At 35.1% G+C, this 16,395-nt stretch overlaps 2 protein-coding genes across 2 annotated transcripts in view; both read right to left on the minus strand.

Annotated features, from left to right (window-relative positions):
* LOC136817941 (frataxin, mitochondrial-like) overlaps nucleotides 1-16,395 on the minus strand; it is a 65,449-nt gene that overhangs the window by 15,164 nt on the left and 33,890 nt on the right. The window lies entirely within an intron of this gene.
* On the minus strand, nucleotides 1,844-3,345 carry LOC136817940 (uncharacterized). The gene is made up of 2 exons (XM_067074285.1): nucleotides 3,020-3,345; nucleotides 1,844-2,375 (listed from the first exon to the last, which is right to left on the minus strand). Exons 1-2 carry the CDS (start codon nucleotides 3,327-3,329, stop codon nucleotides 1,921-1,923), a joined length of 765 nt encoding a protein of 254 aa, XP_066930386.1. The 5' UTR covers nucleotides 3,330-3,345; the 3' UTR covers nucleotides 1,844-1,920.

Consider the following 16,395-nt stretch of genomic DNA (forward strand, 5'->3'; position numbering starts at 1 on the left):
GAGGCATAACCATTATCATTTTGAACGATATACTTGCTAAAGGAGAGTCGTGTAACCATTCGTTGAGGAGATAGTTATTTTGTTCAATGTAACTCTTCCCAACTTTGCCGAATGGCAGCATAAATAAATTTCTCCTATAATACACAATCTTCTCATATATGTATCCAATACTTCTTACCACATGGGTGTTGTCGTAGTCTCCCCATGTATACAATGGGATCTCATTTTGAATGTTTGTTGGCATTGATTGTTCTGATTGTTGGCTGTCATTTTCTGCTATTGATGGTCGGTCTGGAGTCTCGACGAGAGGAGGCCGTGCTGGAGCTGTTTTTGGTTTTGCTTTACAGAATCTTTGATGATTCTTCAGTCCAGCATTACCGTTATACTTTTTGTCGCATCGATCGCACGTTTTCAATTCATTAACGACAGCCACTTGTGTGTTGGTTCGTGGTGGTGGCGCTTGCATTTCAAACCTTGGGCTGGATCACTTCAGATAATGGGGCAGTCCCAAGAGGGTTGGTTACCTCTAGCTTCTGTTATTCTCCGGGAATCCACAGCAAGTAATGAAAAGTGTTTCAAAGCAAAGCAAATCTATGGCCGTGTTCAAACATGAAAGTTTAAGTTTAAGGCTTAAGTAGTACTAAGCTGATATGGAAATTAAGAAATGCAACGACTTAATTGCTATTTCATCTTTTAGATAGATTACATAAGAGAGGAAAAAGGAATCCCCTTTTGAATGTTTTAGTGAGGCTTCGTTTTTGATAGAGGAGATCGCAAACAGTTGATAAGTATATACACAACATCTTCAAACTGCAGAATGGTTGCTAGAATTGAAACATTAGCATTGCTTCTAGATCGGAGCGGAGTATGGGAATCTCCATACTTCGATCCATGATATTCTCATTAAAAGCCCATTAACTGCCTAAATTGCTAGAGACGCTCCGAGCGTCGCTAACTCATAAATTTCACGTTCTCCTTTCATAATTTACAAAAGGAGCATGCTTTTCACTTGCGAATTCTGATTTCGTCTATTCAGAAAACTGTGATAATATCGTAAAAACTTTTTTTTTAAATCAGATGGTGATTCCTTTTTAAACTTTGGTTTAACTTATGAGGAGCGTGCAGCTAAATACAAAAGGAATATAAAAGAAACATGTAGACTTAATTACTTTAAACCTTGGTCTGAACACGACCTATTACGACGTTTAACGTTGACAGCCATCGCAAGATTTAGTTTCACTTTCATTTTCATTGTTTACATTTATTATCCGCCATCTTTGTTTGCAACTTTGAAATTGAGAGATGTTAACTCTTTAAAAGCTAGTTGACAACTGATGACAAAAAGAAAAATGCTGGTTTTGTATCAAAAAGCAAAGTGGACAAAAATTATTTAAAAAAAAGTTGATATGTAATAAATTATGAATAAATAAATTATTTTTTGTGCATAAATTATATAAATTATTTTAAAATTGAATTGTGTGTAAAATGCAGAACAAAACAAAGGACAAAGACCATAACAAAGTGGACATGCAAGAAAACTTCCAAAATGTGTCTAGACCCTTAAGAATGCTATGTTCACATGTGGCAAAAAACAGAAAGACACTGAAAAACACAGAAAACTTAAATATGTATATTTTTGTAAATTTTGAATAAGATAAAAACATAATAAATGAAATTTTGTATTTCATGAGTTTCTTTAGTTTACAGTGTCAGTGTCCCGATATTCTAACAGAATATGAATACGATGTCGTTATCGTAAATCAGCATTGCTCGTATTTTACAAGAACATCGAACACAGAGTTGTTTGTGTAAAAATCAGAATAAAAAAACCAGCAAAATTCATAATCTATAAGAACATCGATATTAGCAGTGCTATAAGCGTAAAAATCAGAATCTCGTAACGTTCCTCGTCCACGAGTGTCACTCGTACTCTACGAGAATATCGATACAATGATCACCAATGTTGTTTCCGTTATTAGTTTCATCAAAATGTGGTTCGCTGTGATAAACTCTTATTTCCTGGTTTTCAAGAACAGGGTATGGTGTATCTGGCTGAAATACAAACTCATCGGCGAACTCATCAAACTCCGGTGACATCAAGTACTTCCAGTATTTTGGTCCGGGTGGATAGATGTTGTTTTTGTCTGCATCAGTTATAATAGTGAAGGATGTGTACGAGTCTGCTGGTATAACAGGATCGCATCCCCATCTTGAATTCACATATTCGGTGGACCGACAACTTGCCATTCCTGATACGTGTACCAGTTTGATATACTTCAACCGACCAGCTTTAGGTAGCACAGCAGAAGCAAATTTGTTTGGATCGACAGCGCTGTAACATGTTGGGTTCTTGTTCAACTTCATCTTCATCTTCACTGTAAAGTAATTAGGAAATTAGGCTTAAAAATAACAGAATTAAAAATAATTTATTAGGAGCAGTGATGGGGCTGGAGTGGGAGATTTTTAAGCAAAAAAAGGGACCAATTAGTAAAACTAGTAAAAAATTTTATTGGATATTAGTTAAATCCAGTTTTGGCGAATAACTTAGGAGAAAATTCGCAAAATTCGTAAATATTAATTCAATGAAGGTAACGAGGCAAGTATTTCATAAAATGCACCCCCTATAAGCTTAGGAGATACCTAAAACATTTTTCTTGTCTAGGGGCAACCTTTCCAAAAGATGCTGGGGCTAACCTTAATAGGGGGCTATGTTTTGAGTAATCGAACTGGGGGATGAAATGAACTGATACGTCAAATGATTTTCAATTTTCCAAATTTTTCCTTGAGCAACAATGCATCATGTTGATATTTTGTCATTAGGAAAAACTTTATTACATTTAGTTGATAACTTTGTTTAAGAACATTCAAGAAAAATATTTTTTGATTTTCCGTTTCTTGGAAATGGGGCTACATTCTTAAAATTTAGCTTGAGGCTATTTTCACCCCCCCCCCCTGAGACTATTGCTAGAGGCTGCACTGACCCATACATACTATGTTTTGGAAAATTAATTAAACTCACAATTTTTGTAAAATGTCGATCCTGCAATTTTAGTGCCATTATTTTTCTCTTGAGAATTTGACAATGAACAATCTTCGTTTGTACAATGACAAGTTTTATCTTCCGTCATTAAAACGTGAGTTTTTCCTTTCAATTGACAATGACCAATACATTCAGTGATACTTGTAAAAGTCGACCCAGGGCTTCCATCTGTGCATTCAGCCTCGTGCGTAAAGTTGCTGAATATTTCATATTCTTGTTGACTGCTTTGACCGTATTTGAAGAGCTGACTGACGGTCAATAACATGAAAAGTGATGGTGGATTCCTCATTACTGCCTCATGTCAAAAAAAAGTTTTTTAATTGAACAAGCTATTTTATGATTTTTTTTTCAGAAACTAATGAATAAAGTTTTTTGTCAATCCCCTATTAGGAGGGACATACTAGTCGAGAAATTGCTGAATAAAAGCTGAATAAAATTGGATTAGAGAATTTTTCATACGAATTATTAAAGATCAAAACAAAACAAAAAAATATGAAAAAAACCACATTGAATCATTATTTATGAAGTATTCCTAGCGACACCAGTCTACCAGAATGTAGGTCTATCAATAATTTATCAACAAATGAGTTCAAAATAAAATTTGACATGTCAATGAAATGAAAATTGTTCCTGCGAATGTTTTCTATCGTTAAATCTTCAAAAATAGAAATAATTAGAAGCTGATTCATTTTTTCTTTATATTATAGAAGGTCACACAGTACACTAAGGAACAAATAAGACGAAACACTACTGACAAAAAAAGCCTTATCCCCCCGCTAGGCACCAAGTGATATCGCCAGAGGTACAAGGCTATATAAAAGAAAGTTCTTGGAGCTATGGGCGCTGTAAACCTTGCTGGCAGGTAGTTACGTAAATAAGACGGGTTAAGTTGTTTATAATAGAAGAAAATATCATTCTTCTTACATATTTTATCCTGAGACGTTCCACGCAAACAGCCTGTGATGGCTAAACAGGCATTGTATTGAATGGTTTTGAGCTTCTGCACAAAAGAGGCATTACCTGGACTGTCATATACGATACGGGATACTCGGATAAAATGGGTTACGGGGATGCGCCGCTGCTCAGGGTACCTTTTTTAACCTCCAAAAGTCTCAGGTAGGGTCACAAAAACACCAAAATAGAAAAATCAATCCCTCGTAGGGTGCCTAGGGAAAATTTGGGGAAAAAGTAGAAAACTTGAGAAAATTTTGTAATTTCAGTCCCATTCAGGTCCCTTTTTCGCAAATTTCGGCAAATTTTTTGAAAAAACGAGTCCCACGTCGGGTCTACTTTTCGAACCTCAGCGAAGCACCCCCGTCGGTCGGCAAGGGTAGTATCCCCCCCCGGTGTACGATATCACCGTAGTGAAATGAGGTCTAATGAAAGATTTATAAATAGTTAAAAGAGATTTCCTAGGCACATGTTTGCAAAGTCTGTTAATGAGGCCAATACCTTCATTGGCCTTTTTGATCTTCTCATCAAGATGGCGATTAAAAGAAAGATTTAAATCCAGGATAAACTAAGATGTTTTTGGTGCTCATTGGCATTCATGTCATTGTTATTGAAAGAGATCATTTTGTCAGGTCAGGGTTGAATGACATCTTCCGTTAACGAGCCCACTCACTTATCCTGGAAAGATCTCTATTCAGTGCCTCGAGACTCAAAAGTTGATCCAAGAGTAAGAAAAATAATGAAGTATCATCAGCAAAGATTTTAGGCTTGGACCCAAGATTAACTGGGAGATCATTGATATAAATCAAAAAGAACAAAGGACCTAGAATTGAGCCTTGAGCTTCCACTCAGATGTTTTCCCATTTAACACAACTCTTTGATACCTACCAATAAGAAAGTTTCTGCAAAGGTTCTGTCACCCCATAGGACTTAAGTTTGAAAATTAGCCCATCATGCTACCCCGATTAAATGCTTTTGAGATATCCAAGAACACCCCTCTCGTGTCTAAACTAAAGTCTTCTATTTTTCGAAAATCATCAGAGCAGAACTCACTAAGAAGCGGGATGAAAAATCCAGGTTTTTGGTAAGGTACTTGCTACCCTGAGGGCGGGTACTAGAATTAAAGAATGCCGGGAATGTGCAAAGAACCAGCCGGGAGGGCCTAATAAAAGGTAACATATTGGAATGACAAGATCAAATTCTTCCTGAATCGATTTTCTCACAAATAACACATAAAAAACAATTAAAAATTTACAGCTGACTTGTTTTAACTTAATAAATATGGACCAGCTATCAAAACTTAATCGATGTAAAAAATCAAGAATTTGACCCAACTAAGTAGTCGTTGACCTGTTTTAACATGGTGGAACAGATGCCACTACCATCCTCAGTCTTTTTTTCTTTTTTTTTTTTACTTAGTTTATTAACTGTCGTTAAGACTCTTCCATATTTCACAATGGCTATTCGTCCTATTAAAAATATAATTAAATTAAAGGTTTTGTTTTTACATAAGTGTTCCCGTTTCATATCAGACACATATTTCATATCGGGACAGTGTCTTCCTATTGTCATATATTATGCTGATATAAGCAAAAAATGTTTTCTTTTCCTCTTTCTGGTCAATCTTGCTCCACATCCGTGTCAATCCAAAGGGAAAAGCTTGTAAATTAAAATTGATGAGTAAGCAAATGATATCACTCTTATTTAAAAAAAAAAATTAAATAAAAAGATAATACACTTTTTGAAAAAAAATGCCGTAAAAAATAGAATCCAAGAATTACTGACAGAGCTCGCAAAGTTCCGGAAAAGATAAGATAGCTTAGCTTTATGTAGTGCAATATTCACTAATCGTAGAACTTGGTGGACCCGATCTACTCCCATTATCAGTTTTTTTTTAAGAAACACACTTTTAAGAAACATGAGGCTCAGAATGCCTAAAAACTAAGAAACATCTAAGAAACATGCTGAGGCTGAGAATAAGAAATTAACATTTTTTAATTCGGTTTTTTTAAGAACCTTCCAATGCAGCCTTCCATGAGGCTGATTATGTCAAAAAGTTTAGAAACATGCAAAAAACATTTAAGGCTCAACAGGCCGATTTCTTAAGAAACATTGAAGCTGCTTGGTAAAACTAGTTTCTTAAAAAAAAACGTGTATCAGTTTTACACGAATAGAGCTAAATATAAACTGTACATCCAAAATCAACTTGAAAATGAAAATTCTTTCAAAAGTCAACGTGCCTAGGGAAAATTTGGGGAAAAAGTAGAAAACTTGAGAAAATTTTGTAATTTCAGTCCCATTCAGGTCCCTTTTTCGCAAATTTCGGCACATTTTTTGAAAAAACGAGTCCCACGTCGGGTCTACTTTTCGAACCTCAGCGTAGCACCCCCTTGGTCGGCAAGGGTAGTATCCCCCCCCGGTATACGATATCACCGTAGTCCAATGAGATCTAATGAAAGATTTATAAATAGTTAAAAGAGATTTCCTAGGCACATGTTTGCAAAGTCTGTTAATGAGGCCAATACCTTCATTGGCGTTTTTGATCTTCTCATCAAGATGGCGATTAAAAGAAAGATTTGAATCCAGGATAAACCAAGATGTTTTTGGTGCTCACTGGCATTTATGTCATTGTTATTGAAAGAGATCATTTTGTCAGGTCAGGGTTGAATGACATCTTCCGTTAACGAGCCCACTCACTTATCCCTGAAAGATCTCTATTCAGTGCCTCGAGACTCAAAAGTTGATCCAAGAGTAAGAAAAATAATGAAGTATCATCAGCAAAGATTTTAGGCTTGGACCCAAGATTAACTGGGAGATCATTGATATAAATCAAAAAGAACAAAGGACCTAGAATTGAGCCTTGAGCTTCCACTCAGATGTTTTCCCATTTAACACAACTCTTTGATACCTACCAATAAGAAAGTTTTGCATTAAGGAAAGCAAAGGTTCTGTCACCCCATAGGACTTAAGTTTGAAAATTAAACCATAATGCTATACCCGATCAAATGCTTTTGAAATATCCAAGGGGGGGTTCACGTTTGGCGGAGGAGCGGAATCGGCCCTTTTTTCGGACGGAGTGGCGGAATTTGGCGAAAATTTAGACGGAATTACGGAAATTGGGTTCTCTGGACGGAGACGGAAAATTAGACAATTTTAGTGCGGAAAAACGGAATTTAGCAAAAAAAATTGCGGAATTTCGGAATTGGTAAAAGATATTCCAAATTTGCGGAATTTTGGACAAAAATATTGAATTTCAAAGGAATTTTCCGTGACGGAATTTAGGTTCAATTTAAGACGGTTTGACGGAAATTGGAGAAAAAATTGGCGGAATTGCGGAATCGGGTACCCCCTGAAACCCCCCCCCCCCCCCCCATCCAAGAGCACCCCTCTCGTGTCTAGACTTCCAAAGCTCCTGCAGTAGCGAAAAAAATCGAATTTGCGTCAAAATACTTGAAAGTCTTCTATTTTTCGAAAATCATCAGAGCGGAACTCACTAAGAAACGGGATGAAAAATCCATGTTGGAATGACAAGATCAAATTCTTCCTGGATCGATTTTCTCACAAATAACACTTAAAAAACCATTAAAAATTTACAGCTGACTTGTTTTAACTTAATAAATATGGACCAGCTATCAAAACTTAATCGATGTAAAAAATCAAGAATTTGACCCAACCAAGTAGTCGTTGACCTGTCTTAACATGGGGGAACAGATGCCACTACCATCCTCAGTCTTGTTTTTTTTTTTTTACTTTGTTTCTTTAACTGTCTTTCAGACTCTTCCATATTTCACAATGGCTATTCGTCCTATTAAAAATATAATTAAATTAAAGGTTTTGTTTTTACATAAGTGTTCCCGTTTCATATCAGACACATATTTCATATTGGGACAGTGTCTTCCTATTGTCATATATTATGCTGATATACAGTATATGGCCCCCAAAACGGAGACAGCCCCCGAAACGGAGACGGCCCCCAAAACGGAGGTTTTCATTGAAATGAAGATTCTGACTTGTAGATTTATCAGAATTAAATGATTTTTGTTTATTTTGAAAGAATGATGGTTATACTTAAAAATGAGCATGTTTTTGCTGGTTTGAGACAGATTCAAAATAACATATTTGCGTCTAAAGGAAATATTTTAGCACCAAAATTAGATAAAAATTGCATATAACTCACTCTAGCTCCTTGGATATTGAAAATAAGTTATGAAAACGGGGTATAGGAAACTTGCTACACCTAATGCCGTTCAGAAAATGCAAATACATCTGTGACTTTATAGGTCACACATCTTGAAGGTCAACCAGTATTTTGGAGCCCTAGAATCAGCATTGACAAAACCGAAAATTCTAAATATGAGAAAAAGCAAAAAATCTTGGAATTCTACTCCTACCACCTTGAGTTAATAGTTTATAACAAAAAATTAACATTATATATAAGATTTTCGTTGAATCAGCAAAAACAACGGAAATTCCTGTCATTTTTTTTGCAAAATATAGGAGAAAAATATCTTTAAAGCTTAAAATTTTTTCAGTTTTCAGTTAAGCTTTTTTTCTAAAATTTTCACAGCTTATTCCATACATAAATGGAACTATTTTCAAAAGAATTTGTTTTCAAAATCTTGATTAAGAGACTTGTTAATCAAAATTGTCATTTTGAAAATTTCTAAATTTTCAGTTTGGACTTTGCAATATCGAAAATCTTGAAATATTTCATAAAAATCATAAATTTTACATCCATCGGGTCGTAGTTTAAGGGAAAACACAAATATGTTCATAGTTTTTCCCCCTATTACCACTGGGCTTAATAATTTGATTTTAACTACACCTCCGTTTTGGGGGCCCCAAACCTGCATTTTGACAACCAGGGATATACTGTAAAAATTTTATCAATAAATTTATGCCCAAAACCCTCTAAATCATATTTCAAAACTATGGTCAAAATTTTGTATTCATATCTTAAAGATATCTCGAGAAATCGCTAAAATTTCAAACCTCCGTTTTGGGGGCCATTAGAAAAAAGCTACCTATCTTTAAGCGATTGAAAAATATTGTTGAAATTGAAAATTTTGAAAAAGAACTTCCAGGAAATAAAGTAGAGATGTTAAAGGTTTTCATGCAGCAAAAATTTTTGTAAAATCTCTTTTCCTCTAGATTTGAGAGAAATTTCAAATTTGATCGCCGTTTTGGGGGCCACATACTGTAAGCAAAAAATGTTTTCTTTTCCTCTTTCTGGTCAATCTTGCTCCACATCCGTGTCAATCCAAAGGGAAAAGCTTGTAAATTAAAATTTATGAGCAAGCAAATGATATCACTCTTATTTAAAAAAAAAATTTAAATAAAAAGATAATACACTTTTTGAAAAAAAATGCCGTAAAAAATAGAATCCAAGAATTACTGACAGAGCTCGCAAAATTCCGGAAAAGATTAGATAGCTTAGCTTTATGTAGTGCAATATTCACTAATCGTAGAACTTGGTGGACCCGATCTACTCCCATTATCAGTTTTTTTTTAAGAAACACACTTTTAAGAAACATGAGACTCAGAATGCCTAAAAACTAAGAAACATCTAAGAAACATGCTGAGGCTGAGAATAAGAAATTAACATTTTTTAATTCGGTTTTTTTAAGAACCTTCCAATGCAGCCTTCCATGAGGCTGATTATGTCAAAAAGTTTAGAAACATGCAAAAAACATTTAAGGCTCAACAGGCCGATTTCTTAAGAAACATTGAAGCTGCTTGGTAAAACTAGTTTCTTAAAAAAAAAACGTGTATCAGTTTTACACGAATAGAGCTAAATATAAACTGTACATCCAATATCAACTTGAAAATGAAAATTCTTTCAAAAGTCAACGTAATAAAAATTTGATCAAGTTTTACAATTACTTTGAATACATTTATTAACCAAAGTACGGAACATTTGTTCTGTACATTCCAATTTCCTCAAATCAATCTCAAAATTCTCTTCTTGAAGAACGACTAAATCTTCGTTCCGCAAATTATACGGTTCGTTCGTTTCATTTTTCAAGCTTGCCACAATGACCGGTGCGTTATTTTGAGGCCGGGAACGCTTGATATCAGACGAGACTTCAATCAAAGAGATGAAAGACTCGCGTTTTGATTTACGGTAGGCTAGTATAAAACCGTCAGACGAGAGCAGCAAATCTCGGTAAGCCCGAACATTTTTCCGACACCATTCGGTGCAAACGACTGAAATACGAATATCGTAATGTGATAATCCGACGTTATTGTTGATTGGCGGTAATATCATTGGCGTGCTAAAACGCCTTTCTCCACTTACGCCTCTAGCACAAAAATCATTACTTTTCATGTCCTGTTGCGTGAATGTTCGGCACATAGTCGTTTTACCGATAGCTTCGTCGCCGATAACGAGAATACTAACGCTACCACGATGCATAGCCGTTGTGCTTGACTTCCGATGGGTTTTCGTTAAAACACTTGCTACTAAATTCGGTGGCTGTAAAACTGTACTTGATTTACGTCGACTCTTAGGTAAAACAGTAACTGTCTCAGGCGTTGTTTGCATTCCACCTTCATCTATTTTGGGCGTAGAGGGCGGACAAAGAGTTTCATCAATCTTTAAATTTCCTCTACTAAACTTCCTTAATACCTTCATTGTTGTGTTTTGAAGTAAGATAAGATAAAGGTAGTTTCAGAAACCGCAAACAATTCACCAAAAAATGAAACAAGAAACTCGTTCCGTTCCGACTTTCCCAGTTTTCGTTCAAACCAAGTAAATTTGATGCAAACACACAAAATGTCGTTTCCAAAATAAGGTTACAAACAGTAAAATCAACCCAGGGTTGTTGTGAAGTGTTTTTCCAGTCCCGTTCTGTTTAAAAACCAATCAGATAACTGTACGTAGAGTTTTAAACTCTATGCCGTGACTAGTTCCTTTTTCCCGACTTCAAATTTGACCATATATCTAATTAATGAAAGCTGCACGTTGAGTCTTTAACTCTCACGAACAGGTTTATAATATACCGCGACTGATTCCTTTTTCCTTGACTTCAAAGTGTGACTAAAGTACCTTCTTTTCCGATAACCATGTATATTTTAAATCACGTTCACCATTTCCTTTCTCTTGAAACAAAAAGTGAATCAAAAATAAAGTTGATGAATCACTGACAACTAAATTTCCAAAGATGGTATGAAAATCAATGAGTATATATCCTGCCTTGAAAACACTTGAACGAATAATATTTGGTTAGCGGCCTCTCTTCAAACTTATATATTATATCCGTGGTATCTGTTTTTTGACAAGATAAATATTATTGAAACAATACTGTAGTAATAATGTACTTGAGTAAAGGATGACAGCAAAAAATCCTGCAGTGTGAATGATTTACCAAACACTTTCTTACTCCTGTTAAGTACCACTGGTATTATATGAGATATACAGATTTTCACGGTCCTGAACCGGTATGTTCCTTGTCACCTTGTTTTCAACTCTGTTCGACTAAAAAGCCTAAGATGACAAAGTTGATGATAAAGTTTTTAGTTAGGTTGTGGCATATGCATATGATATAAAACAAGAAGCACAAGCGGCATGAAGACCCATCAACGACATAACAATCTTTGAGTGTTTATTCCGTACTGATTATTACAAGGCGCCGTTTCTTACTAAATTAACTTGAATTGACAAAGCGCAGCTTCTTCAAAATCAGACATACAGCACCACTAACAGCGACATACTATTAAGGGAAGAGATTTTTGCAGAAAGAAAAAATTTGGCGGTTCCCTTCATGTATTTTAAAACTTGAAGTGGCGGAGTATAATGGCATCTAGTCGGTTACAGTTTGGCGTCAAAGTAACACGTTTTTTTATAAGAACATATATTGGCTTCGAGGGCCAAATTGTTAAGAACAACTTAAGGCACCTAGAGCACCTTTAAATGTTCTTAACTTGTTCATGACATTATGGCCAGCGAAGCCTTATGTTCTTATATAGTTTGTTCTTATAAAAAAACGTGTAACTGAAGATGTGGGGCTTATTTGAGGAGTCACAAAACATTTAAAATACTATATACATCACTTAAACTAATTGATTTAGTGACAAAATGTGTAAAAAATGTGTAAAAAATGTCAAAAAATTGACTTCAAACGTTGTGCGACCTTCTGAAAATACTGAAAATTCAAACCATATCTGACAAGCCGTTATTATAAAGACATCAGGACCCTTAGTTTGAATTGCGGAACTCTATTAATATATTCTTTTTTTATAAGAACAATTTTATAAGAACAATAAGGCTCAAAATCTCCAAAATATAAGAACAATTTAAGAACAATGCTGAGCCTGAAATTACTCAATTTCAAGCAATTTAGGGGTCAATGTAGTAAAAATTGTGGAGAACAATTTGAGGCTCAGAGTGACAAAAAAATAAGAACAGCCGAGTCTGAGCAAAATTTTACTGGTTCTTATAAAAAAGTGTACTTTACTAATGATGAAATGACCTGGTGTTTGTATAGTATGTTTAGCTAACGGCATCTCAATTCATCCTACGCAGATTAAAAAGTAAATATTATCCCAGCATTTCTGTTAGGACGTTGGAGTCGTGAAGAGAGTGCCCAAAGAATGGTTTTTGAAAATTAAATATTGGAAAAAGGACGCCAAAAGATTTATCACGATTAGGTTCAAAACTGCGCTTCTTATTATCTGCTATTGCAGATTGTCAGGTATCAAAGCTAAAACCTTTTTAAGGTATAAGAACGTCAGGGTTCAAATTAATTTCCCAGTGGGGTTGAAATTTAGGGCAATTTTTACACCGGGGACGATTTTTTGACCAATTTTTCCAATGAGGCAATGGCTCCACCGGGTCGGTGACACGTGAGTGTTTGTCAACATATTGTGTAGTCTAAGTAGCCCTTAAACCAGCATAGCCTTAAAATGTTCTTAAAATGTTCTAAAACAGAACAAGACTCGCAGTCGCAGAATGTTGCTAATGCTTAACAAAGCACTTTGAACGGTTAGGAGGGTGTTTTAAGGTAAGACTGCAGCGCTAGGAACAAAATATTACTACTAAAAACCGATGAAAACTTGACTAACCCATGCATATCAATTGCACTATAAAACCATATGAAAACAAAATCATAGTTTCCATATCATATTATGCAGAAAACTTGAGTGAAAAGAAACTAGTACCAATTATAAACTATGGCTTTAAATGCGGAAACCAGATTATTAAAAATCATGTTACTATAATACTCTCGTGACATTCTATCATGTTGGATTTAATGAAGTTTTCTCGCAATTCACATTTAGGCTATAAAATAGAGTGCATAATCTTCTAAAATGATCTGATGAAGGACTAGGTATTTTTGTAAATCACAGACAAAGATATTTTACTATACAATTGATCATACGTATAGGTATACGGATACGTTTCAGTCACCTCAATGTTTAGGTAATTGATTATAATTACTTAGGTAATTAAGAGTCTGCGTAAACAACGACTTTTTATTGGTTTATAAGCTTTCACAAAAACGCAGACTTTCTGATCTAATCGACCAATTTGGCAAATGGCCACTCGAAATTTAAGTTTATCCTTCCCCTGTCTTAGGGTGTACTCAAAGATTTATTATACACTGGATAAACGACTCATAAAACGATGGAGAGCGATCATTGTATTTTCATTGTTTCAGAAAACAATTGATGTTCTCTTTGTCCGCAAAGGACAACTGTCATGGCGGCTCGAAGATGTCAGATTTTTAAAAATGTTTATCAGTCTTGTTTTTAAAAAGTTATCTAGCTCTTTCTTTTTGTACATTTGCAGAAAAAAAAAGTTTGAAAGTAAGGCTAGCATTCCAAGCTGGATACATTTGTGAAATCTAATGTGAGATAAACATCAATAGACAAGAAATTCAGACAAAATGTTTATAGTGACACGAAATTTTCAATTGGAAATATCTTTCCAAGACTGTCCCCAGAAGAGCTGAAATTGACATACATTAGACTTGAGTGTCTTGGCTCCACTGTGGTATGAAAATCTTTTGGAGGCACGTGGTGGCAAGGTGGTTTTTTTTAGGTTGAAGTTTGAAAATTTCGGTGTCAACATTAAATTTCTTATACACAACACGTCTTTTGCATCTTTCTCACAGCTTGAAACGTCATAACGACTTATAATTAGCAATTAAGTGGAAGAATCTGACTCTCACAGGAAAGTTTTAAGTCTTTTTTGGGAATTGGATGAGTGATTTTCGATAAGAAATGCAATAAAAATGCTTCGAAAAATCATTTAATGAGGGAAGGAGAGTGAACAATAATATCATTACTGCGGACATAGCTAGTACACGAGAAATTGGCAAAAATCTGTTACTTGTATATCCAGTGTATAATAAATCCTTGGTGTACTTGAGCCTTATCCGGGTGCTGGCCTAGCAGACGAATAAGACGCAGTGGGTGAGTGAGTCCAGGCTACGAAAGGGACGGGCTAAAGGAACCTAGGGGAGTATAACCTAATCCTATTGCAGACAAGAACGGGAGACAATGCAGTTACAATAAAACTAATATTTAACAATGACAGCGCTCTACAATCGTGCTACAAATACGAAAAGGATACTTACAAACCTATGTCCTGAGCAGGTCCGCCGCCGATCGCTGCCGAAACAACACTGAAGTTTAGGAGGGCTGGACAGCAATTGCTAAGTTGCTGCCCAGTGGAGCGTGGAAGGCGCAATTGGGCGTTAGAAGGCCGCTAGAAACGATGGGTAAAGGTATAGCCAAAGGAACTTTAGTACAATACATAATCAAAAATAAATTATCTTGTTCCTTTGCAATGACCTTTTGTCTACATTACAAATAGCCCCGCTGCCCCGGAGCTTACCTTTTGAAATAATCAATATGTGGATGGCCTAAAATTTCATCCCCTTCAGCGATAAGCCTTAATGTTATCGGCTGTAAATCCATTTAAAATTCAAGCTAAAATCAACAGTATTCGCGTTACTCGAGATAAATATGTACCTTCCCGTATTTCTGCATTTTGACAGTAATGAGATTTTTTGTGCTAAAATTGTTGACATGGGTAACAATGTTAGTAAAAAGATTTACATATTTATTTGCTTTCTACGGAAGCCGAGAAGGGACATCAAAATGTTCTTTTTTTTGTCGACTTTTTTTCTTTTTTTGCTGATTTTTTTTCTTTTTTTGATTTGAAAAGTTTTTTCTTTTTTTTGTCAACCTTTTTTCTTTTTTTGAAAACTTTTTTTCTTTTTTGCGGACTTTTTAATTCTTTTTTTGCAGACTTATTTTCTTTTTCTGCGGACTTGTTTTCTTTTTTTCAAAAAAGGGTTTTTTTCGAGACTGGTATTTTTTAATTGAGCTTATTAGACCAGCGGCTGAGCTAGTGAATTTTGTTACTTCGTAGGGCACCCCTTAGATCAAGGCAAATTTTTGATATTATGCATCATTAAGTGTAGAATTGACAAAAAAAATTGCCCTTCGAATCTCCAGCAGTTTTCGACCGAATCGATTTTTAGTCAATTGATAGAACTTACTTTAATCGTAGAAATTTAAGCGAGACTAATTTTAGCGTTTTAGCGAGTTTTCCCTATTTTCGGTAAAATAAATCTCGCTAAAACACGCTGAATCGCCAGATCGCTAAAATTTATCCGCGCGAAATTTCTGGTTATGTTCCCTTGATACATTTTTATCAATAGGAGGGGTTTCAGTGCAAAGAAATGCTAGAAAACGAATTCAATCAATAATGTAATACGAGTATTCGTTAAAATTTATCCACGCGAAATTTTTTGAAATCGTGATTCGCTAAAATAAATCCAAAAAAAGGGCTATCCAGCTGCCAGCTGTGAGAATGATTTTTCTAATGGTATATTTCAATCTCCAAAATTTACATTTGGCTCTTCGGCTGAAAATATTATATAGCATATGTGTGCAAAGTTTAGAAAAAAAAAAGAAAAAATCACCTGCCTTAAATATGAATTATCTCGAGATCTAGACACTAAAACATATCAAACCATACCATTTTTAAGCCAAGGGGTTTTTTGAAAAAAAGAACAAAGTCCGCAAAAAAAAAGAAGAAAAGTTGACAAAAAAAGAAAGTTTGGATGTCCCTTCTCGGCTTCCGTAACTTTCAGCCAATTATGAATATTAATGAAAAAAAAACATCAAATCATTGCTACATACCTAATTGTTTTTAAGTTTCTCCTAAAAGTAATTTTGAACTGATAAAGGATGAAAGGAATTTCTCATCTACGAAAACTTACTAAGTGGATTGACTTGAAGCATATTTCCGTCATTTTCTCTCCAACATACCTCATTTTCAGGGAGTAATTAGCCCGGGGTCCACTTAAAGCTTTTTTTATAGACTAGATGGCGCGATTAAGTGGACCGGTAGTATATGGTAATATGCTTTTGCTTAGGCGGACTGTAAA

Source organism: Clytia hemisphaerica, unplaced genomic scaffold (genome assembly GCF_902728285.1).
Source record: "Clytia hemisphaerica strain Z4C2 unplaced genomic scaffold, Clytia hemisphaerica genome assembly, whole genome shotgun sequence".
Classification (NCBI taxonomy): domain Eukaryota; kingdom Metazoa; phylum Cnidaria; class Hydrozoa; order Leptothecata; family Clytiidae; genus Clytia; species Clytia hemisphaerica.